Source organism: Octopus bimaculoides, chromosome 1, assembly GCF_046866305.1.
Source record: "Octopus bimaculoides isolate indiv1 chromosome 1, ASM4686630v1, whole genome shotgun sequence".
Lineage (NCBI taxonomy): Eukaryota > Metazoa > Mollusca > Cephalopoda > Octopoda > Octopodidae > Octopus > Octopus bimaculoides.
This window is the reverse complement of record NC_142928.1, coordinates 95,759,720-95,786,621: the sequence shown is the minus strand read 5'-3', so window position 1 is coordinate 95,786,621 and position 26,902 is coordinate 95,759,720. Positions and strand designations below refer to the sequence as shown.

Sequence of the window (26,902 nt, the reverse complement as noted above, 5' to 3'; positions counted from 1 at the left end):
TATTCAGTATATAGACACTTAATGTTCCCGTGTCGGCGAAGTGATAACAGTTTAATTTTAGCGGTTAACGCATCTAAACTTTGCAAATGCATCACACTTTGATCTTAGCCAAAAGGCCGAGATCAATCATTTGTAAATGTAACGGCAAGTTAACCGTCGGAAGTGCCCCTGGACTGGCTCTTGTGCGGGTGGCACATAAAAGACACCATTTCGAGCGTGGCCGTTTTCGTGCGGGTGACACGTAAAAGCACCCACTACACTCTGAGTGGTTGGCGTTAGGAAGGGCATCCAGCTGTAGAAACTCTGCCAAATTAGATTGGAGCCTGGTGTTGCCATCCGGTTTCACCAGTCCTCAGTCAAATCGTCCAACCCATGTTAGCATGGAAAGCGGACGTTAAACGATGATGATGATGATGATGATATATATATATATAAGGGCTGTCAAAAATGTTCGGTTAGCTCAACTGGTGAATATGGGTTCCTATAGATTTATTGTCGTTAGCCCGAACAAAAGATACAATTGACAATGCAAAGTTTCATTATTGGATTACTTCATTTTTAAACAACTGAATACTTTCGTGCATCCAACACATACACACTTATACCCCCCCCCCCTCTCTCTCTATATATATATATGTGACGGAAATCGAAATGTAACACATTTCACTAGATTCATGGTATACACAACAACCTAATCTCTCATGCATCTATTAATGTCCCTCCACCTCTTTCTGACCAGTCTGTATTCTCCTCCCCGATCTTTTCTTTCTTGCTTCTGCTGCCATATATTTCTCTCGCTTTCCCTCTCAAATTTTTCCCCTGAACCCTCGATCTTACTTTTTGTCCCCATCTCATTTTATACCTACTCTTTCACACTTTCTTTCCAATTCCTCTAAACGCTACAACCATCACTGGTGAGCCAAATTCCAAATTCTCCAATTACATTTAGCCTTCTCTATTGAAAATTCTGTTGAAGTCGAATGTTCTCTCCTGTATGAGAGGAAAATTTATTCCACACCTCGTCTAAAGGCTATCGCACACATATAAGATGTATGCCTGCAGTCTTCCATCTCACTTCTATGTTATCTTCCACATTGTCCTTAAACATCCATCACCTCAGAGATATTTAGCATTACTGGTGTAACCAGAGCAGTACTATGGAATTTAAAGTCCTTGTACTTTAAACACACTGAAACTATGCTGATTCTGGTTGCTCAGGCTGATGAGAGGATTTCCATGTTTTTCTTTTCTGTTGATCATTCCCATGTCCCATTTCAATACTAGATTCGTGGCGCACACAGCATCCTAACTGTAGCATCTATATAAGGGCGATGAACATCTTTGTGCTCACCAGCAACATTAGTAATGTATGGCATTTTCTTCAAAGCAGGTTAGTTTTGAGCTCATGTGGCTTGAACTGCTTGTGGTGTATTTACTTTTTTAACCCTTGTTTCTGAATAGTGGCCAACTTCATGACTTTTCATTTGTATTGTCCTGGACATGACATTAAACTGCAACCGGTGGTAAGGTTCCAGTTCAGGAGAGCATGAAGTCACCCTTTAATTACCATTAATCCTAGGTCTGTTCTGACCAGGAATAGTAGTATCTGTCAAGGTCCCACCTATTAAATAGATTTTTGTTCAAGCAAACTGAGGCTCCTTAGGTATGGTGAAAGCAATCAATCTAGGAGAAGGAAAACTCCAAAATTAGCACCTTTTCCCAACATGCCATAAGCCAGCACAGAAAAGTATGGCTCATAAAGCTCACGAGGCATTTCATGTTGGTGCACATCTACCGCAGGCAAAGATAACGGGGAATGATGATTATATTATTTAAAAAAATTTAATCTTAACATTCAACAATGCAAGTATTTAAAGAACAGTTGTTGTTGTTGGCACTCCGTCGCTTACGACGTCGAGGGGACCAGTTGATCCGATCAACAGAACAGCCTGCTCGTGAAATTAACGTGCAAGTGGCTGAGCACTCCACAGACACGTGTACCCTTAACGTAGTTCTCGGGGATATTCAGCGTGATACAGTGTGATAAGGCTGACCCTTTGAACTAAAGGCACAACAGAAACAGGGAGTAAGAGTGAGAGAAAGCTGTGGTGAAAGAGTACAGCAGAGTTCGCCACCATCCCCTGCCGGAGCTTCGTGGAGCTTTAGGTGTTTTCGCTCAATAAACACTCACAACACCCGGTCTGGGAATTGAAACCGCGAGTCTGCTGCCCTAACCACTGGGCCATTGCTCCTTCACTTAAAGAACAGAAGTATGTGATAATGTGCACTCTCGATTGTCATCGATATCCTTCCATAGATAAAGTTGGTGGTGGGAAACCAATAAGATCAGGTAGCACTAAACTGCTAAACATTAATCACAGAAATTTAATTACAAATGATGCTATATTTACAAAAATATTACAATTGTAGAAAGATTAAAATGTTTTAATTATTTTATCACAAAATTTACAGCAAAACAGAGTTTGCATTTACTGTTTCTCAGTCTGTGAGATAAACGCATTCTCCTAAATACATTCACTGTCACTCTCTATTAATCGTTTGACAGCCTTCTATTTGCATCTTCTTTGTGGGACAGTAAACAAAAGCAATAAGTTCATTATTTGTGCTTGCACGTCAATGTATTTTACACACACACACATATTACTCATTGTCAGTGGTTAGCAATCTTAAAAGTACAATAAATGATTCATTTCAAACCAAGGTAAATTTCTTTGAACATTCGAAATATATACATATATATATATATATATATACCTGTTGTTTGTTGCAAAGGCATGAATATATTTAAGCTATTTAACTAGAGCTGCCAAATTTCACTTAATAAATACGTCAGCGGAAGTAAGAATAGTACTTTCATTGGCCCATCTGTACATTGAATCGAATCCATGTTTTAAAGACATTCCACACAACCACCTAGAAACACAAATGCTCATTTTCAGCATAGCAGCTTATGTTAAGTGCCTTGCTTTTATAACTATCAGACAAGTAACTATGTGTTCAGTGTTTTATTTTATGATGCTGTGTCCGTAATCAAAACACTCAAATCTCAAATGGTTTAATCTAGCCATAAATAGGTTCCATGTGATAGGAACATGCTACTGTAAGCAGTAGAAGCATTGCTAAATTTAACTCCTTAGGACCTGAGAAAATCTAGTTCTTCACAAAAGATCAGAGTTTCTCAGGCTTCTTGCAGAATCTAACTGGATTCTAGTTCTAATTCCATACTTTATGTGATGGCTGGTGTGCAATAAACCATTTAAAATTGAATTTAAATGCAACCATCATCTTTGGATATCTTCACGAAAGAAGAAATCTTTCAAAGTAGTAATGTTAAAGTATACAGAAAATATACTGCTCTATAAATATTTAACAAACCCTATAATAAGATTAATTATAGGAGAATTGTTCTTTTTTCAGTTATCATGCTGTAAAATGATCAAGATGCTTAATTCACAACAGCTGTGTTCACCTTAATATGAAAACATGCATGATTCTGACTAAATCCAAAATACTTGAGATTGAACAAACTGAAACTGTGATCCACTAGATACCATTAATTTTTTCTTCTAATTCCAGACAAAGGCAAAATAGTGTTACATAATACTTATTTTCATATAGTAGAAAAAACAAAAAGAAAAAAATTAATGCTATTCTTTAAGTTTCATGTTGCCAAATTGTATTCTCTTATGGATTTTTAGCAAACAATTTTAAGTAATGGTTACTGAATTATGTGATAGCAATGGTAAAATATGGTGAACATCTGATTTTACATATACGTGATGAAATATCAAATACTGTTAGGAAATTCATATGTACACATATAATATATAAAGAAAAGCAAGCAAGGGTTGGCGACAGGAAGAGTAAGCTGTAGAATCCTACTGCTTCACATTAGTCTCCATCCAACTCAGGCTTGCAAGGAAAAATAGACATTAAATGAACAAATACACACATAACTGTTCTCTCTCTCTCTGTGTGTGTGTGTGTGTGTGTATGTGTAAAAACAAGGCACCTGAAATAGTACATAAATTAAACTGTTTTGATACTGTATGAGACTTCATTACTATTAAAAGAAGTCTGGACAGTAAATTAACAATTGTCATAACCAAAGAAGTAACGAGACAAGAAAAAAAAAATAATAAAGAAGTCTTTGGTGATGTCAGTGTAGAAAAGAGAAATATGTAAGAAATAAACTATTCTGATATGTAGATGGTTTATATTCATCTTACCAAAATCAACTTAGGTTGTTTCTTTTGCTTTTTAAGTTGAACATGAGCAAATTAATTATTGAAGCAATTCTTTTTTATAGCCAGATCCCTCTTATCACCACACAAAAAAAAAAAAAGAAAAAACAATAATAATAGTAATAATGGTTTCAAATTTTGCCACAAGGGCACCCATTTTGGGGATGGGATGAGTCGATTACATTGACCCTAGTGTTTCACTGGTACTTAATTTACTGACCCCGAAAGGATGGAAGGCAAAGTTGACCTTGGCAGAATTTGAACTCAGAATGTAGCAGCAGATGAAATACTGCAAAGCATTTTGCCCATGTGCTAATGATTCTGCCAGCTCACCACCTTAATAATAATAATCATCAACCAAAGAATGGATGACATCAATATTCAGTGAGGTTGCCTGATGTCAGCACGGAACTATCTTGCCTCCAGTGTACTGCATGGAGCTTTTTTACAACCACAGCATCTAAGATGGTAACTACAAATGGCTAGAGTATAACATATATCCATATTATACTTCTTACAATGACACAAGCACAGTACTTGTAGGAAGAAATATAATTAATTGAACAAACCCCAGCATGTTATTGAAACTAATGAGATATCATATATTTAGATATATTAATTTGCCACTACACATAAATGTAATTTGAATTAATGAATCTTAAATTAAAAAAAAAAAAAAAAAGGAATATTTTTATTTTCACGCAAGCTATTCATCTTATTCATAACCACACGCGCACACACACACACACACACACACAGAGTGGTTGGCATTAGGAAGGGCATCCAGCTGCAGAAACTTTGCGAGTTCAGATTGAGACTGGTGCAGCCTTCTGGCTCACCAGTCCTCAGTCAAACCGTCTAACCCATGCCAGCATGGAAAGTGGACGTTAAACGACGATGACGATGATGATGATGACTCCCAAGTGAAAACTCAATCAGTCAAAATTATATGTCTTAACGATCAAAGTAACGACAAGTTGAATGCTTTCACCTGAAAGCCACTGTAATTACCGTAAATTTACAATAAAAACATTTAGGAACCCTAACTGTTATAAATTTACTATCATTCAGAGACTGATAAAGGGAAGGTGAGGGTCCAAATAGAGTAAGAAATTGAACAGGGGTCAGGATAAAATAAAAACACAGCAAGATTAGTATAGAATTTTATTGTTAGACAATAGTCTCCTCCAAACACTCATCTTCCAAGTCAGCATCGTAAGTTTCATCCAAGTCATCGTCAGTTCCATGAAGTAAAAAAAATGGTTCAGCATCAGGCTCCAAATAATCGAGATCAACCGGGTTGTAGCCAGGTTCTACATTGTCCAACCAGTTCTGCACGCGTTGCAAGCAATCTTCTTCATACACTTGCTCTTCTGTGAGTGATGTGGAATGTCTACGGTCACGCAGATTGGGGTGTAACATTTGCCAGTGGGTCGGGAAATTGGGAGCAGAAGCTGGAGATCGTAGCGCTGCACGATCAACAGCAGGAGCAGACTCCAAATCTGAGATGCTTTCATTTGTATTTCCAGGGGTTAGGGGTATGATGATGTGATGAGTGGGCGGTTGCAGGCGATGCATTGATTCTGTACTGCACACTTTGTCACCAATATTGGTGTTGGTAGCATGTGGAGAGGTGAGTGGTTCACACTCAGTGCCATTATGGCTTTCCCAAGGAGGAGGTAAAGAAACCTGCTGTGATTCTTGTTCAGCAGCAGAATGAGCTGGCAAGAAAGAAGGACTTTTAGCTGCTTCTTCTTCATGACTCTGTTTGTTTGGGAAAACTGAAAAGATAGAAGGTCTAGCTAGATTGTTTTGACCCATAGTCAGAGTATCCTCAGGTGATAGGTATGGTGAACCAGTCTCTTTAAGGCGATGATATAGGAGGTTGTTCACCCAAGATGGAAACTCAGCAGCCTGAGGTTCATCTTCACCAACGTTCATAACCAACCTACCAGCCAGAGGTTCTCGGACTGACTGTCGTTTCCATGGTAAACTAGTTTCAGCCAAAGTTTGAAGTGTTTCTTCTTCATCCTGTTCAGGGTTTACCTCTGTAACTTTTTCAGAACACCTCCATGGTAAAGTTTTCTCAGCAATAGTTTCTCCAGCCACAACAGGAGACGGTGAGAAACACCTCTCTTCTGCAATAGAATAATTAATATTATTATTACTACTAGCTTTATTAGAGTTTTAAAATTAATAAATTAAATACAGGCAATAAAATTAGCAGCCAAAATAAATAGTAACATATTTACCAGGAAGGGGAGGCTTGTAGCGAAAACCTAAAGAATCTTTGGTATATTCCATGTCATTTTCAGCATTTTCACAGGATTTTGTTGAAACTAAAAAAAAAAAAAACCAACTTACTAATAAATCATGTAAGTTTAAAATGAAGCACACAATAGTTAAGATAAACATGGGTATTTCATGTGGGTTTGGGGGCTTTAAGAATGATACATGAACCAAGTTGACAAAAGAGAGGTTTAAGAATGGCTGTTCATGGAAATGTTCATATAACAATCTGTAGAAGATTGAGAAGAAATATCTCACCAGTTATACTCTTGTCAGATCTCTATATATTATGCTCTTCATTAACTTCTCTTCCCTATTTACTATGAGCAGCTTTCCTATTAAGGCATGGTATTTGATTTGATCTGTTCCTATTCAAATTCTCCAGTCACCCTTTTATTTCATTACCTCTCTTTCATCTCACTAACACTACTTCTTGTCCACTTCATACTATCACTACCTTTTGTAATAATCACTCCACCTTAGTAAACCCTTCATTGACATCTACCACTTTCACTCAATACAGCCCATCTCTATAGCTATCCCTCACTCACTCTCTTTTACCATCACCCAACCTTATGGCCATCCCATCACACAGCTCATATTTTTCTATTCAATTTCTTTATCATCAATCAATACATAGCTAATACTGTTTCTCTCTCATTTCTCTCTCTCTCACTCCTATCACATTCACACATGCAACACTCACTTCCTCCTCAATCATCACTTGTTCAGTTACATTTAAAAGAACAGAGATAATGCAGAGCAAAGGGAACAAGAACTCTCTAGTTTTGCAGGGGACAAGACAATCTTTAATGCATCCAAGGCACTCTGTAAAGAGATTGGTGTTAAGAGGAGCAACAAGATGTAGAAACTGTGCCAAAATAGGACACAGAAGAGGGTTGGTGATAGGGAGGGCATCTGATCATAGAAAATCTGCCTCAATAAACTCCATCTAACCCATGCAAGCATGGAAAAGCAGACATTAAAACAATGATGCTTTAATCACATGAGCAAAAGCAAAGAAACCAATTATATGATTTTAAGAATAAAGATATTCTAGTGTTATCATTTAAACTAAATATGGAACTAGACCATCATAGCCCTAATAAACAGCAAAATGACTATAGATTTCACACATCTCATGCAACAATACTTACTGTTCAGCTGTTCCCATTTTTCTCCCTCCTCACCAGAAACTTCAGCAGAGCAGTTCTGAAGCTGTTTGGGAGTTGCGAGGAGGTAGTTCCTGGGAACATCATCTGTTTCATCGTTCAGGTTCTTCAAAAATTTCTCAGTTTGGCCAGCTTCGGAGGATTCTACAACTGCCTGCTGAGTGATAATTCTGTCTTCTTCAATTTCAACTTCCTCTCTGCCATCATCTTTACAAGGGGAATGATTAGAACACAACTTTTCCAGTTGTGTACAAAGTTCCTGGTGAAAAATTGCATAATTTGACTGCCTTGAAGCAGCAGAGTTCTTTTGAAGCTTGGACCACTGAAAGCACAAATGAAAAGAAAAGAAAAAAAAAATGAAACAATATCATTACTAAAATTATTAGTCAGAGAAACATTAAAATATATCAATAAAGTATGATACATCCATTTTGAAAAACAAATTAATAAAGAGAAATAAAACAGTGTATGCATACATACACTCATTTTGAGGCTGTGTGAATCAATGCAACTAAATAGCAAAGAGCTGAATCATCAACTGATTCAAAATAAATATAAACCCTACATCATATAGACTACTCATTCCTTTGTTTCTACATAAAAAACACTATATTTCAAAATGTGAAATAACTTTGAATTACTCATCATCATCATCGTTTAACGTCCGCTTTCCATGCTAGCATGGGTTGGACGATTTGACTGAGGACTGGTGAAACCGGATGGCAACACCAGGCTCCAGTCTGATTTGGCAGAGTTTCTACAGCTGGATGCCCTTCCTAACGCCAACCACTCAGAGAGTGTAGTGGGTGCTTTTACGTTAGGGTGTGGCACTTTTTCACGCAGCTATCCTCCTCCATTCTCACCACATGTCCATACCAGCGCAATCGTCTCTCTTGCACGCCACAACTGATGCTTCTAATGTTCAGCTTTTCTCTCAAGATACTTACACTCTGACGGGTATTCACATTGACATTACACATCCAACGGAGCATACTGGCTTCATTCCTTGCGAGCTTACGTATGTCCTCAGCAGTTACAGCCCATGTTTCACTGCCATGTAGCATGGTTGTTCGTACGCATGCGTCATACAGTCTGCCTTTTACTCTGAGTGAGAGTCCCTTTGTCGCCAGCAGGGGTAAGAGCTCTCTAAACTTTGCCCAGGCTATTCTTATTCTAGCAGCTACACTTTCAGCGCACCCACCCCCACTACTAACTTGGTCGCCCAGATAGCGGAAGCTATCGACTACCTCAGTATTAATAAATTAATTATTAACAAGTAGATATAATAAACATCCACCAATAGATGTAAACAGCATAAACCTATAATAATAGACTGAACAAAGCAATTAGTCAGATAAGAAAATTACTGTAATTCACAGAAAAAATAAACTGATAAATGTCAGAAATAAAAACAAAATGAATATTGCTGCAGTTACTAATCTAATTTTGTTACTTCTTAGGTAATCTATTACAGATACCAACTTTAATTATAATACTGAATGGTACTTTTTGAAACAAAAAGACAACTGAAAAGTGCATCAGTTGCACATTAAGATTAAATCAGATGTACCTGCTCTATAAGAGAGTATAGCTTTCCTTTAAATTCTAACATTCCATTTAGGATTATCCAAAGAACCAACTGTGAAGCTTCTGCATGTTTTGATTTATATAGACATGTACATGTTGGTTACACAGTGAAATATTTGTACGATAACCTCCATGTTTATAGCAAAGAACTTTTTCCTTGATCTGTGACTTAATTGTGGAAGGATTATATTTTAATGTTACTATAATGTAAAAGTTTCAAAGTAACTGCCGATAATATACACAATATATTTATGTAAATATCTTTTGAAAGATAATAAGCATAATTGCATGTACACTTTCAAAATTACAAATGCAATTTTATGAAAAAGTGTTTAAAATCCAAATATTATGAAAACAATTATTGCTGAAGAAAAACAATAAAACTATATTTCAGTTATAAAGCTCATTAAAAATGTATAACACTTGTAACAATAATAGGCTGGGATAAAACATTCACTGTGAGAAAACCGCTTCCTTTGAGATATTTGAAGACAGTTAATGATAATCAGAAGGTGCACAAGTTATGCATTACTAGGGAATCACTCCTATGGTCAAGAAAATTATTTTAATGTTAAGTAAGCTTTAGTTTGTACAACACAGACATATTAATGCAAAACAGAATGTAAATTTGTTGAAAATATATATCATACAATCACCACTTTACAGAACTATTTGAATATTAATGTAGGTATTTTATATTATGGTAGATGAAATAATTTTTATGTATGTGATTTAATTTCAAAGAAATTTATTTGCCTATCTTATATCAAAATATCCAAATGTCTTTACTATTACTTGACAATAATACAAAGAATATACCAGAAAACCTATCAGCATAGATAATAGACAAAACTTTATATAAAGAGGGAAAGTTCTATGATGAACATTGGCTGAACATATAGTGGTAACGATAAGTGTAATAAAAATTTATGGACCCAACTGAAAATGATAAAGCAAAAATTATACAACTCTGAATTTTATCTATAAAAAACAGTTTTATAGCATTTTATTGTTGTGCCCGAGAAAAGTACAGCCAAATGGAACAAAACCATGCACCTTAGGCTGAAAAGAGTTAACAGGGATAATATGGCACATATGAAATGTTAACTGTTAGAGGATAGTGAAACATTGCATGGCTTTCATCAGTGTTGAAGTTGACAATTTATACAAAATAGAAAGTTATATTTGCAGTACTAGAGGGGAAGAAATTGCAAAACTGAGCCTGTAATGGCAGATTATAACTCAAGGAAGATATCTTCTGATACCATTAATTGACTCGTGCATCACTCCAAATAGAGCTATAACCCAGTGGAGAAAAAATTGGTATGTAGTAGTCAATAGTTGGTCAGAATCCCAAATACAAAAGTAATTCCCTAATGGACTGGCAGAAAGTCAGAAAGGATAAAGATGAAATGGTTAAAAGAGCTAATTTTATCATGTACTGCTTGACAGTAGTAAAAAAGATCTGAACTTAAAGGATAACTTAAGTTATGAACATTTTGACAAAAGTCCATTGGTGACAAGAAGCAGAAACACAGTAATGACTCGCCATATCACGGTTTACCTATCGTGCCCTCAGTACATCACATATTGTTCTGGCTAATATATGTGAATTTATATCGCAGCTCCTCAGTATATCGTAGGTTTCTGCAGCTGATAGGTATTTATATTTTTTTAGATAATTATTTCTGTGACAAAATAAGTATTTTCACACCTAAAAATTAATAAATTAACCCTTTCATTACCAACCCTTGTTCTGAATACAAATGTCTTGTTTTCATAAGTTTTCAATTAAAATCTTCCACCAAACCTAAATCACAATTTATGTTCCTAACACTAGCTGAATGATAACCAAGATATTTTACTAAATTCTTTGTTATATTTAAAGTAACACAGAGCATCTCAAAATAAATACAGTAACGAAAGGGTTAATAAATAAAAATACAGTACAGTACGTAGTGTACTGTACCATAGATGAGTAAACAAAAAAATGCACATACTGTATGGAAAACGAAACTTGGGAGGCAAATGTGTTTTGCATTTATAATAAAATAAATATATACAAGTTATAAAAATAATAAAAAATATACAGTACTCTTTCTACTTCATGGATTTTCACCTATCGCGGTGGAGTTTGGAACATAACACCTTCAATAGTCGAGGGATTACTGTATAACAAATTTTATGTTGATTTCTCTATGTTGATATTGAAACAGAAGGGCAACTAAGTAGGGAAAATATTGTTTTGGTAGCAGAACAGCTGAAGATGTGTTTGGTAGTGCATTGTTTGCTTTCTTATCTATCTTGTGACAATTTCAGAGAGTGACTAAAGACTATTAGCTTACCTAAGTATTCTCCCATCTTTTGAAGCCAATTTTTAAAATTATTTTTATCATTTTGTATAGGGATGTTGTATTTATCGGGAAAGTATTTAAGATGAAACATTTACAATACTTGAAAGAGTGAGGGATTAATTGAACACATGGAGAATTATATTTGTTGTATATTGAGAGATTTAATGATGTTAAACTTAAAACTTGTTAAGAGTAATCTGCATTAAAGTGCTAATAAACTGACATATTGAACAGGAAAGCTTGAGAGTAATGATGATGATGTAAAGTCCAGAGAGATGGATAAAGCATGTTACAATAAGTGAAAAGCTAAATTTGAGTGCTTGAGAATTGATTAGGTATATGAGGAGTCTGGTATGAGCAGGTATATTTCTTTAGAGTAGGAAAAGTTTCATTTGGTTTGTGAGTGGAATGAGATAACCCAAGAAAGAATAATAGGCTTTAAAGTCTCAGAACAGAATTAACATGGCATGGCTATAAGCATTGATGTGGCTGTATGGTAAGAAGTTTCTCTCCCAATCACATGGTTTCAGGCTCAGTCCCACTGTGTAACAACTTGGGCAAGTATCTTTTATTACAACCCCGGACCAACCAAAGCCTTGAGTGGATTTGGAAGATGAAAACTTAAAGAAGCCCATCATATCTCTCTTTATACATATATACACACACATACATTTATAGTGTATGTACTGATGTATATTGTGTGTGTGTGCGCATGTGTTTGAGAGAGAGAAAGTGCATGTATGTTTGTGTCTCCTTGCGTTGATATTGTGCAATAATTATAAAATGAATATCACAGTTATACAAACAGTGTCATTCATTCCCAATATTCTGCAGGAACATGTCTGGCCATGGAGAAATATTACCTTCCTTGGAAACAGGTGAGGTTAGGCAACAAAAAGGGTATCCAACTGTAGAAAATCTGCCTCAATAGACCCTATCCAATCCATGCAAGTATGGAATAATAGGACATTAAAATGAAGATGATGAAAGAAAATCACTGGTTAATGTCCATAATGTAGATGCAATTTGGAAAGTTCAGTGATAAAGGAATACAAGTAGATAGAAAAATAATCTTCCAGCAACAGTAACTGGGAATATTATTTTCTACATCTATTTATGTTATCTATGTGGAACATAACATCAGACTCCAAATTTGGGTTGCATGTCATGCGGAGAGTGTCATTTAGTCCCAGGTCACTGCTGATCCTACTGTGACCATCCCACCTTTTAGTATATCTAAGATCACACTGTACAATGTCGTCTTCCTTTTTTAAACTAGTATGGGATTTGAGGAAAAATTAGCTGCTATTACTAACAGGACAAACAACCACAAAGAAGCTCCTTAGCTCGTGTGGAGAATCTAGATGGGATAAGAGAGGTATATGGTGAAGAAAGTGTGAAAGGTTTTCTTTTATTCTGCCTTCCTCATACACATCTTTCAGCAAAAGAGATTACGAGTAGTAATTACCCAATGTTCATTGCAAGGAAACGATATTTTCTTGCAGTTTCTTCATGAAAAATTAAAAATATTAGAACTCATATCTAACATATCAAATCTTTCAAAAAAGAAAAAAAAAAAAGCCTTGTCCAGTTAGTATTTTCTTTTTCTTCCTCAAATACACTTAAACTTTTATATTAAGTCTTCCAACTGACGATGTAATATATAAAGTCAATAGCAGAACGGTCGGTAAAATGGATCCTGCCAATTTGTTGCAAAATAACATTCATTGGTAAATTAAATAAATTCATAACTCATTAAATTAACACGTAAATGACCCTGTTTCATTTGGAGAATTAGGGTATACATGTAACTGTGTAAATGTGTGAGACAAGTCTCGACTTTTGATTTACAGTACTGTCCATCCAATGGGCTTTGATACAGTTTCCATCTAAACACAGTTTCCATCTTAGACACTTGCTAAAGATACCATGCTGTGGGATTGAACCAAGAACTTAATTGTAAAACAAACTTCTCAACCATTAACCATACCTACATCCACAATAGTCCTGTATACTAAATGAGAAGCTGTGTTGTTGTCATCCTTGCCCACTACAGAAACTTGGACTTTGGTGTATTCCAGTCAGTTGGTGACCCCTTGGCTTTGTATAAATTTCTATTGCATAATAAAATTTGTACCTACAGACAGAAACATACACAGATGATGTGTTGGAGCAGCTGCAGTAATATTTGCTGTATACAGAAATGTATACAGCAAATATTTCCTGCAAACTAATGGTGGGATACAATGTAATGTTGATGCTGACAGGCAGGAATTGAACTTGGTCATTAATTAATGAAATTAATTACTGCTCAGTGTGTTACTATCAGTGCCACCCTTACAGACTGGTTAATAATATCATAGTAAATAGTATTAAAATAATAGTAATAATAATGATTTCAAATTTTGGCACAAGGCCAGTATTTTCAGAGAGTGAGGGTTAATTGCGTGATTAAATGGTTTATGATTTAAGTTTGCATGCTTTCGAAATAACAAAGGATTGAAGTTAAACATAGTTTCATATTATATATTTGAGAGGATTAATAAAGTTGGTTGATTAGTTATCATTAGTCATGTTCATACATCTTGCAAGAAGCAAATCAATTCTCTAAACGCTTTCCCAGCACAGTATAGCAAGTGAGCTTGCAAGTTAATAATCTAATGGATCAATGATTATAATATCAATTTTTAAAAAACAATAACATGATAAACAGTTTTGTAACAGAATTGTTTCAGTTAAATTAAACCTAGAGACTTTACCTCAACATGAACATGTATTAAGGTGGCATGTAGTTATTTCCATGCACGTTTATGAATCTTCAGCTGACCTTTACATCTGTAAACAGATTTAGGTATTTAATAGAAGAGAGTGTAATTATGGAGGATACTATCAGCAATAGATAATGACATTTCTAGAGTGCTGTCAATTCATCTTAAATTAAAATAGAGAAAAATGTCCATGATAAATTGAAAAAAAAAAATATGAGGAAGGGAGGGAGGAAGGAGGAGTGACAGTGCAGAACACAAAAGCAAGTGAGAACAAATAAAAGAGAAGTAAATGAGAGTGAGAAGGGGAGAGGGAGAGAGGGAAACAAGAAAAATGAAGAGAGGAGATAAGGAAGATGAGAAAAAGGGAGGGAAAGCAGTGAGAGAGAGAGATAAGGAGAAGAAAAGTGAAACAGAGAGTAACGGACAGAAAGTAAAATAAAGAGTGAGAAAGTGAGTGAAACAGAGAATGAAGGAGAGAAAGACAGAGAGCAAGAAAGGAACAGAAAAAAAGAAAGATCAAATTCCAATACTAAATGAACAAGCACAGTTAAAACAAGATTTCAACATAAAGTTCATTTTCTGACATTGAGCAAGTGAACTTACCCATGCAGGACATATATAACGTAGAGGTCCAAATGAACACATTAAATAAGCTAGGAGTTAAATGATGATGCACTGGTCAGCAGTAGCAAGAGCTGGACAGCAACTTTTAGTAAACAGAAGTGATAATCATCACTAACGGACACTTTAACCATTTGTTGTATATACTGTATACTGACTGCTAGCAGTGAAGATGACAGATGTAGTCTTCAAACACTTCACGCATTTAGCAGCAGCTAGAGCACTTAGATATGTACTGAAATTAGTTGTAGTAGGCAGATGGCCCAAGGCCAAGCTTATATAGCCTCCTTCACAGAAGCAGTAGGAGGAGAAATAAAATCTTCAACTGGTTATATAAATGATAGAGCATTGAGAATAGATGTTTCATAGTTTATTGACTACACAGCTTTCAGACAATGACAAATAATAAAGCAAGTACATATTACATATGACTGGAAAACAGACTTGTCTGTGTGCAGTTCTATTTCACTTATGCTGCTGGGACTGAACATAAATTTTTATTAAGGAAAAAATAAATGGACACTATATAAAACATTCAGGCATATATTACAATGTTTTCTGGAAGCATGCAATATCATTTATTGATCATATGGTGCTAAGTACATATGTAGTATTTTTAAAAATTAGTCTGAGGAGAAGGAGGAATTTCATTAGAAATATGGGAATATACATGAAAGAGATTAGAGCTTTGACTCACAGGTTAGAGAAAAGGCAAAAATAAAGTGTGAAGAAAATTCCAGACAGATGGTGGTTCTAGCAAATAAATGGAAGGGATCATGATGTGTACTTCTTTTAAGTAATAAGTGTGGAAGAGTGGTGTATGAAACTGGCAGGATGTTTGATGTATCAATGTTTGGTGTAAACATAATCAATGATAATTATGTGTAATTAAAAATAAAAGCTTTGGCATAGATTATAGACAATTAATTGATACCAATCAGTCCAACATGTTTCCTGATATTAAAACAGCTGTACAATCCTATAGTACTAAGGTGATATATATATATAAACACTTAATAAATTCCTGAAACAAATTAAAATTGTCTTTTCTTTCTAGAGTGTTTCAAAAAGTGCTTGTAACCTGAGAAACACCAAGATTATAATCTCCATGTTGTTATCCTCAAGACAAAGCGTGATCTATAATAATCCACTTGCTAACTAATATGTAAAACATAATCAGTAAACTCAGTTTCTGTGTAGATTCTAAGTAATGAGAAGTAATACATTTCTTACCTTGTGTCGTGGGTGATAGGAATTGTGATCTAAGATATGATGGATGCGACAATCATCTTCAAACTTAGTACCTTCTGTGCAAGAGGTTGAACCACAGCAAGCTCCAATAGCTGAGGATGAAGTTAAGTGACTACTGTCTTCTTCATCTGAGTGATCATCAAATATAACACCAGAGTCCTCCCCACAACACCTTTCTTGGTCTACATTAGATGGTAACCTAAGAAAAGAAAATAATTGCTTTCAAACTTAGAGATATGCAAGTGCACTTACAAATTCATTTTTTACTATAATGGGAATATTAAAAAGCACAGAGAATGGAGAAGTTGCAGAAAGTTGAAAAAAGTTTTAAATGTTTACTACCAGCAAGGAGTAAACAAAAAAAAACAAAACATTTTAGTGATGAGGATGCTGAAATTTAATAGTGTTAGTTTTATTACACAAAATGGTTTAAAAAAAAAATCTTTATTGTAAAGAAGTCTAAGTACTCAACTCAGAATACAAAAGATAACCAAATTATTCACTAAGTTAAATGTCATTACCAATACACACACCTTACCTAACTATCAGATGGCACTAAAAGTTGACAAAAGGATTCAAAACTCCATCTCTTAAAGAAGAGACAGAGTTCCATTAAGATGGCAGCAGTGAAGCGTATGAATAATTTTGATTATAAGTAACACTGTTGCTTGAAAAAAGACTAGTGGGAAATAAGACCAATGACTGCAAATATATTGAGTGACGGATACATAGAGAGCAGAAGGTGAAGGTTAAGAAGTACATTTACCTTGGAAAGCAACTATCTACAAGAAACATCATAGAAGAAGAAACCAACTGCTGTATCAATCTAAGTTGGCGAACATTGGAAAGGCTCAGGTGTCTCCTAAAAAAAACATAATAAAAATCAAAAAAATCCGAGCTATCTGAACATACTATATAAATTACTGTGGAGAACAAACAGCTGACTACTATAAATTTCCTTGCCACACCATCTCTTCAAAAACATGAAAGTTCTAAAACAATAATTCTAAAAATTACATAAGCCTTTATCAATGAAATATATGGGAACAATTTTCATCTAAAATGATGTTTATTATAAAATATTTAACAATATATCTAATAAGCAAAACAATAGAATACAGTTTGAAACCATCTCCACTGCATGACATCAGTGGCTTATGTCTTTACAACAGCTGCAAGTTGACCAATGCCTTGTGAGTAGACAGAATCTTTAAGAAGCTCATTGTGTGCACATGTGTAGACTCCTTTTCTTGTGACATATACACACTGATTAAAAACAGAGTTACTGAACACAGTGTCATTTGTTTATAGACTTCAATGAAAATATGTCTGGTTATTGAGCTGTTTGCTGTTCAGAGAGTGAGGGTAAATACTATCTTGCTTGGAAACAAGTGAGAGTTGACAAGGAAGAACATTTGGCCATAGAAAATCTTCCACAAGATTGATCTAACCAATGTCAGTATAGGAAAGTAGAAGTTAAAACAATGATCATTTCTTATTTCAACAAAACTCAAATTAAAGGATGATAATCTCTATGTTTCCACCAGAACTTTCTATTTGGACAAGACACTCAGTAGGCACCATTGGCAGAAATAGCTCAACCTTTTAGGTAGTATAGTATGACATGATTGAATGTTTTCTTTTTTAACTTACAAGAAAAAATTACTACATTGTAACCACTATACGAGACTCTCAAATTGACAGGATTGTCAGAATTCAATGTCTTTACAAATATCTTCAATAGTAACAAGTAGTTATAGAGAAGAAAAGTAACCCGAATTTGATAAATTAGCCATACACTAAATCAATTTTTAAGGTGAATAATTTTCTGAAACTAGCAAAGAGATTGTGACTCATTTATTTTTATAATTTGTATATATTTATTTTATTATAAATACAAAACACCACCACAGAGAAATCAACATAAGCTTAAATAATAAACCGCAATAGGTGAACAGCAATATGATGAAGGATAACTGTGTGTGTGTATATATATATATATATATATATATATATATATATATATATATACACACACACACACACACACACACACACAATGACTTCTCTTTATAGACTAATGCAATGTTACTGCACAGCTCAATGAAATATGTTCAGGTTTGAATTCAACATTTTCTTTTACAAAATTAAAACTATACAACCCTACTAACATATATTTCATTACAGCCTGCATTAAGTGTTGTAAGAGAAACTTTGCTACCAACTAAATCTGCAGTCCCCCATGGATAAGACAGTTGACAGGAAGTGGCCAGGTGGAAGACTACCCCAAGTTACTGTATCTGTTTTGGTAAAAACCCTGTCAAAACAGACTCAGTAGCTTGGGGTAGTCTTCTACCTGGCTGGCTCCTGCCAACCGTCCTACCCATGCTTGCATGGAAAACGGATGCTGAATGATGATGATGATGATGATATAAATATTTAGGCATGTTTTTCCCCACAAAGATAAGGTGAAAAGGTGGCCAACAAATTCATGCAATTTGACTGACCTGCAACATATTTTATGATCATGTCCATCTCAAAGCAAATACTATGAGAACAGAATGAAATGTTTTGCTAGCTGTGTGTGAGTGTGTGTAATCATTTAAGACTGCATGTCTAAAAAAACAAGTGTTTGAAGATACTTGAGGAATATATTACCTACTGTACACAACCTAACAAAGCTATAATATAAAAGCACTTATTCTTATATGTATCATTTCTCTAAAATGTATTTGGCATTTGATATTTACTTAGGGAAAGGAGAGAGAGCGTTTTATAGCTTATTAAAACATTTGTATGGTCCAAAGTTAAAAATTCATAAACATGTTTATATTAGAGTGGAATAAACTATTATATATACATAAAGAAATTAACATTACTCAACTTGCTCTCTTTTAGTTATAAATTATAAAATCTACATTCTGTAAGTATTTTGAATAAATTGTTTATTTTGGCAGCAGTCTTCATAAAACACTGCTGTATGCCCAAGGTTGCCCATATGTGATTTGAAGAACAGAAACTTGATCAACTTTCTTTTATATATGATTAACCATTTAAAATTAACTTTTTTGATCAATGAACTTTGTAGTTCCCACTGTTGATCCATAGGATTTTACTGAGCCTTTAGACAGTGTTATTTACCCTTGGGATCCTATATCACTTGGGAAGGCATGAGCTAGAGTGAAAAGGAAGGAGAGTATTGGAGTTACTGGGTGAGATTTGCTAGTTGATATTGTATTAGAGGGATACTCTTTTACTTGTTTCAGTCATTTGACTGCGGTCATGCTGGGGCACCGCCTTTAGTCGAGCAAATCGACCCCAGGACTTATTCTTTGCAAGCCTAGTACTTATTCTATCAGTCTCTTTTTGCCGAACCGCTAAGTTACGGGGACGTAAACACACCACCATCGGTTGTCAAGCGAAGTTAGGGGGACAAATACAGACACACAAACATATACACACACACACATATATATATATACATATATACGACGGGCTTCTTTCAGTTTCCGTCTACCAAATCCACTCACAAGGCTTTGGTCAGCCCAAGGCTATAGTAGAAGACACTTGCCCAAGGTGCCACGCAGTGAGACTGAACCCAGAACCATGTGGTTGGTAAGCAAGCTACTTACCACACAGCCACTCCAGCGCCTAAAAAAAAATACTGTGCCCCAAAAATTATAGTTTCTAAATGTTGACACAAAGTACAATAAGTAGACTTTTCACAAGTTATCAATATGACTCTTCTAACATTTAACTGAACTCAATACACAAGACAATTTGCAATATAATTCTCTCAATATATATTAAATCAAGAATCTGCAGGGAGAAGAATGAGTAATGTTGTGAAAGAGCTAATCTAGAAAAACAATTTCCTAGTACTCAAGAAGCAAAACATAATAATCACACAAACTCATAAGCAGTAACAATGATCTTTAACTTTTAAAACCTTCTATTAAAATCTCATGTCCCAAACACCAGCTTAATAATAACAGTGTGTTTCAACAGAAATATGGTAACAAAAGGGTTAAGTCTATTGAATCAATTCAGTTTCTCACTGATCTGTTTTTCTTGTTTATTTATCAATCCCAGAGAGATGACAACAAGCAAAGACAAGATTGGTGGGATTTCAATAACATCAACCTTTAATCTTAGCCAAAAGGTCAAGTAGCTATACCAAAAAAATTATAGTTTCTAAATGTTGACACAAAATGACAAATTTACAAAGCAAAGACAATGTAGCTTGAACAAACTCCAACGCACAAGTGGGTCTTATTTTATTGGTTCTGGAGTAATGGAAAACATTCTAATTTAACTGAATATTTTATCTATTTCTGCCATTTAATGATGTCAACAAGCCACACATTTGACTGAACACCAGCACTTTACCAATATTTGAACTTAGAATATAGAGAAGGATGAAACTGTTGAACATCGTAAGACACTTTCTCAAAGCTCTGCTAATTTGGCCACTCTACTACCCCTGCCTGTAATAAGTATTATTTTCTAAATTGGCACAAGAGAACAGACTTTCTTGAGCAGAAATGTGAATGAAATGAAGTCAATCACTGATGACCACTATTGAAAAAAAAAAAAAAAATAAAACATCAGTAATACAGTGTTTCCACACACTTATTTCAGGTTTATTTAGGTATAAGCTTGCTGCTTGTTTAAGAAGCTCACTTTTTAACCATGTGCCACACAGTGGCACCTTGTGCAAGTGACTTCTACTCTACCCCATGCTGACTAAAACCTTGTGAGTGGATTTGGTAGGCAGAAACTGAAAGAAACCCATCATATGCATGTATACATACATAGGTGTGTGTATTTGTGTGTACCCTTGTCTTGATATCATGAGATGGCTGTAAATGAGCATCAACGTCATACAAGTGATGCTGTTCATTTCCAGTCTTCTGTGGAAAATATCACCTTACCTGGACACAGGTGAGGGTTGGCAACAGGAAGAGCAACTTGCTGTAGAAGAATCTGCCTCAAATCGTCTGATGCATACGAGTGTGGAAATGTGAATGTTAATAGTGATATTTCATGTTTAGTTCAGCATTTATTTTTCCATTCTAGAATGAGGAAGATGATTTAGGAAAATTTTGACTCAAATTATTAGGTCAATTTCCTTCATTGAACACTAAATTCCGCTTGCGAAGACCTGTTGAGGCAATCGAAATCGAACTAAATTTGACGACTGGCACCCATGCCAATGTTGCCGCCTTCATTGTACATGAAACTCAGCTTGTGAAGACCTGTTGGGGCAAGTGAAAGCGAAATTGTGATGGCACCTATGCCCAGCGGCGCCTTCCTGGCACTTGTGCCAGTGGCACGTGTAAAGACATTCGAGCGAAATCGTTGCCAGTGCTGCTGGACTGGCTCCTGTGCAGGTGGCACTTAAAATACACCATTTTGAGCGTGGCCATTGCCAGTACCACCTGACTGGCTTTCGTGCCGGTGGCACGTAAAAGCACCCACTACACTCTCGGAGTGGATGGCGTTTGGAAGGGCATCCAGCTGTAGAAACTCTGCCAGATCAGATTGGAGCCTGGTGCAGCCTTCTGGCTTGCCAGTCCTCAGTCAAATCGTCCAACCCATGCTAGCATGGAAAGCGGACGTTAAACGATGATGATGATGAATTTCCAATTTATACTTTACATCTGAATTCATTCTATTATTAGGTTTTGTTATGAGATTCCACAGCAAGTAGCAAGCATTGTCACGAAATTTTTTCCAGACTTCATGACTATTCATCCCTTAAAAAAACCCTCATTTTTTAGGAAAGGCATCCTGCTGTAGAAACCAAACCAAAACAGACTATGAAACCTGGTGCTTTCCTTTCGAAAGTCCTAAGTTACTCTGGTGATTGAAAAAAAAAAAAAAAGAAAATGAGGAATATGTATCATATATATGATACATGGACGATAGGAAAGTATGTGAATCACATGTGATACACAGGACGGGACAGGCAAAGGGTTAAATTTCGAATGACTATCTCTGCTAATTAATCCCCCAAATAATCCAGTTAGAAGGTTACTTAAAAAACAAAAAAAGTTGTAAATCACTGCTTATATTTCAGGAATAGGCAGAGTGAGGCAAGCAGAGTAGAGCAAGTGAACCTTGAACAAATAAGCTATAGCAAAGTTTGATACCAGTGAACATATTTCAAATTATCACAGCTGCAATAACTATAAATAGCAGACTGCTTGGTTTTATATACAATCATATCTGTCACACTCGCACTCATTATCCACATTGCTAGACTCTCCTCCACTCCAGTTCATCTAATCCTTAGTTTTTTGTTTTTTTTGTTTTTTCATCGAATACTAAATCCAGACTACATAACAAAAGCGTATCCAACCAAGTTCAGGAGTCCCACCTTGTCTATAGAGGTCAAAATGAACAATATCAAATGACAACTCCAAAAAAGATAAAGAAAAAATATCAAAATGTTTGATAAACCCTGTTTTTAAATTTGACTGCTATACTTAATAATCATACATTATCATTTATCTGTGTTTCTCTTGGCAAGTAAAAATTATAAGGTAGTCTCACAGAGAGAGAGAGAGAGTGAGAGGAAGAGAGAGAGAGAGAGGGAGAGGAAGGGAGGAGGCGCTGCTGAAACTAAGACAGCCTTCCTGTCGTCAGTGTTTTGGATAGAACAGGAAATAAATAACAGATTAAAAGGAAAAAAAGCTGCTACTAATAGAGAAACAGACATGAGCTTTCTCTGTTTCTCTCTCTGGCATTTGCATAAAGAAAAACCACAAAAATACTGAGCCGCTGTGAACAGGGATGCTTAACAACTCATCACCTAGTATACTAACATTTTTGATCAATATATATATATATATATATATACATATATATATATATATATTTCTTTCAACTGTTTTATCTACAGCTTTTTATTTATCAACTACCAATAAACCTTAGGCATTAAGCTATGCTTACTCAAAACATTATGTACCAACAGTATTAAGAAATACCGAACCATCTCAAACAACAAGACAATATTAAAATATAAATAAATACCCACCCCACCTCTCCGGGCACGTGAAAAATCCAATGTTAGTATTTTGTGCAACAGAGGAGAATTATGAAACAACTCTTAAAGCGACGAACAGAACAATAACCTATACTCTAATGATTCAATCATTTAATAAAAGCAACAGGAAATATATCAGTGATAAAACCTATCAGATTTGCTACTAATTTAAGGTGAAACACTAGGACTTTAGCATACAAAGAAACGTCATTCAATTAGGAAGTCAAACTACTAACTACTCTTCTAGGAAGGCACAAAAAAAAAAAGAAAAGAAAAAACAGCTATAGGTACTGCGTCACATTACTAAATCAATGAACGCATATTTATATAAGTAAAAATTTCTGGTTAACTCCGTTGGAAATTTAAAGATGTATAACTACGTATATAAAAATTACCTACAGGAAGTACAGACATAAAATGACATGTGGTAATTTAATTTGAGCTCTACCTTCCCTAGTCCAAAAATAACACTTGTGGGGCGGGTCGATAAAACAAAGTGTAGTACATAATATATACTGGTCATCAGACTCCAATGACCAACACATAAACCAACCCACTCCGGCTTCACCAGCCTACTTAAACGCCAACACACTGTCTGACTAATAGAAAACAGCTACGTCAGAGATACATTGAAAATACTTCAACAAGAACGAAATGTAAACAAACACGACAATCACGAAAAGCTAACCTTCAACCACAACTGAAGTACTTTGGCTTGAAACAACAATAATGCAAGGGCCTGGAAAGCATTTAGGACAATACAAGACAAAGGGTTGGGGATGATAACCACGACCACCACCACGACCACCATCCCCTGCTTAGAATGCGATTGGCTGAAAGACACTTCAAATCAATCCTTCAAAGTTTTTAAATGGTGTGGGAGTTGATTTCCTCTTGTAACAACAGCTTCATCTTCATGCACACACACACACACACACACTGCAACGGGGTAAATGATAGAGAAGGCATCTTACTGGGAGGAGGGAAGACAAAATGGGACATATGACGGGGACATGCACATTGCAAAGGTAAAACTACTGAGGAAAGGTTGGGACTCTGAATAACTGATAGGAGGGGCAGCACTTGAGTCCTGCCGCAGAAAACCTCCCTCAGATTCAAGTGACTTGATGAAAAAACATAAGCTTGGCTGTGTGGTAGGAAGCTTGTTTCTCAACCACATGGTTCCGTGGCAGTGTAGGCAAATGTCTTCTACTGCAGCCTTGGGCCGACCAAAGCCTTGTGAGTGGATTTGGTAGACGGAAACTGAAGGAAGCCTGTCGTATGTATATATATATGTATATATATATATAATTTGCATATGTCTGTGTTTGTTCCTCCACCATTGCTTGACAACTGATGTTGGTGTGTTTAGGTCCCTGTAACTTAGCGGTTTGGCTAAGGAGACCGATAGAATAAGTACTAGGCTTACAAAGAATAAATCCAGGTTTCGATTTGTTTAACTAAAAGTGGTGCTCCAGCATGGCTGCAGTCAAATGACAAATGAAAGAATAACTTGTTCAAGCTGGGAAGTACACAATAGGAAGGATATTTAGTCAGAAAAACCATATCAAGCAAAAATAAATATATAAACACAAGATGTCAAACAAAAAGTACGCCAGTGCTTTTTTGCTTGTGTGCTAGCTGTTGAGATGTTTTGAAGGTGTTCAACCCATATCATCATGAAAAACAAAAGACCTTCAGAAAAAATAACAGGTGTGAATGTGTGTGTGCCTGTGAGAAAACGTGCACACGTAACTAAAACAAATTCATACTTTTTAGACTATACACTATATAAAGACACCTTTATGTTATATACAACCATTCACTAACGTAGCCAGAGTGTGTGCCGCTCGGCGTGGACCTTCTGTTTGCTGCTCCCGGACACCACGAAAAACACATTGTCTACAGCTCACCTACCTAGCTACGCTAATGCAACCACCCACTAACAAATATTTACATACAGCACAACATTCAGACTGTTGTGCGTCATACGCACCTACCAACTACATATTTTACACACATACTATAAAATCCTGTACGACAAGGGATACTTTTCAAAACAACCCAAGACAACAAAGTGTTAGCTTGCTTACCAACCACATGGTTCCGGGTTCAGTTCCACTGCGTGGCACCTTGGGCAAATGTCTTCTACTATAGCCTTGGGCTGACCAAAGCCTTGTAAGTGGATTTGGTAGACGGAAACTGAAAGAAGCCTGTCGTATATATGTATATATACATATATATGTGTGTGTGTGTGCTTGTGTGCCTGTGTTTGTCCCCCCCCCCCCAACATTGCTTGACAACCGATGCTGGTGTGTTTAAGTCCCCGTAACTTAGCGGTTCAGCAAAAGTGACCGATAGAATAAGTACTAGGCTTGCAAAGAATAAGTCCTGGGGTCGATTTGCTCAACTAAAGGCAGTGCTCCAGCATGGCCGCAGTCAAATGACTGAAACAAGTAAAAGAGGCAAGTGCATTACCCGCATTAAAATAAAAAGTTACGAGACGCCTCCTTTTAAAAATACAGTAGAGAACATTAACGTAGAAAAACTGAGAAACAAAACTAAATAAAGCTAGATTAAAATAAAGGAAGTTAGAACTTTTGCAAGGGGTTCAATGATATAAGATAAAGATTCATGTGACTATCATGTAGATATCGCATAGGCAATTCAAACAAAAACAATGTAGTATTTTATAAAAAGCTTCTGTAATCCTTATTACGTAGATGTAAACAGACATTTGAGAGTGGGCCAACTACATCTGCCTAAATTATGTTTCATTGCAATCATTTATAAATAATGACAATAGTAACAATTGTCATATACACACACATCCGTATACATACATATAATCTAAACACACACATATATATACATCATACACACATGCCTACTCAATGCTGTTTTTTTTCTTCATGGTAAAAGCATTACTGAAGTTGCCATGTGGATCACAAGATTAAGATCTTGTTTGATTAAGTGTGCTGTTTTATGCTAGGAAATTAAGAATTAAAATATGAAATGGTTTTTTTTGCAGTGGAAGTGCTATATGGCCACTCATCTTACAGAAGAATGAGTGGGAGTAACCAGGGTGGAATTGGAAAGAAAGAGGGGTGAGAGTAGTCTCTCAAAGTACAAGAAGCTAAATAGGAGTGGGAACACAAAGACAAGTGTGGGTGGGTAGAAAGTGCAAGAACATTTGAGGAGCGTCAGGGATGGTTAGATATAGGGTGGGAGTGAATATGATAAAGGACAAGGATTGAGGGTGGTCGATGATAAATATGCATTGGAAAGGAAGAGTAGGTGATGGCTTAGATTCTGGGTAAGGTTATGTGGTAGATGTAATGAATAATGGACAAGGGTAGCAAGGTGGTTGATGATACATGTGCTGGAGTGGAAAGTAGGCATTGACTGACAGTACAGTAAGGGGTAAAGAGCAGCAGACTAGTAATAATAATACATAGAAAATGGAAGGATGAGAGAAAAGGTGAGGACATATGTGTGGATGGGTTGCAAGAGTTTGATAAGAGAGATAGATGTAGGGCATGGG

General features: G+C 35.8%; 1 protein-coding gene across 8 annotated transcripts in view; it reads right to left on the bottom strand.

The window, feature by feature from the left end:
* Positions 1–5,415: 5,415 nt before the first annotated feature.
* LOC106873157 (uncharacterized) overlaps positions 5,416–26,902 on the bottom strand; it is a 137,394-nt gene continuing 115,907 nt past the window's right edge. For 4 of the 8 annotated variants that reach the window (XM_089354233.1, XM_089354245.1, XM_089354252.1 and 1 more), the window contains 5 exons: positions 17,074–17,169; positions 16,290–16,506; positions 7,712–8,048; positions 6,518–6,604; positions 5,416–6,403 (listed from right to left, as the gene is read on the bottom strand). In XM_089354233.1, coding sequence (XP_089210359.1) covers positions 5,436–6,403; positions 6,518–6,604; positions 7,712–8,048; positions 16,290–16,506; positions 17,074–17,169 — 1,705 coding nt within the window. In that variant the 3' untranslated portion in view covers positions 5,416–5,435. The remainder of the gene's footprint in view (positions 6,404–6,517; positions 6,605–7,711; positions 8,049–16,289; positions 16,507–17,073; positions 17,170–26,902) is intronic. The other 4 variants (XM_089354238.1, XM_089354258.1, XM_089354265.1 and 1 more) reach the window with 1 other exon arrangement.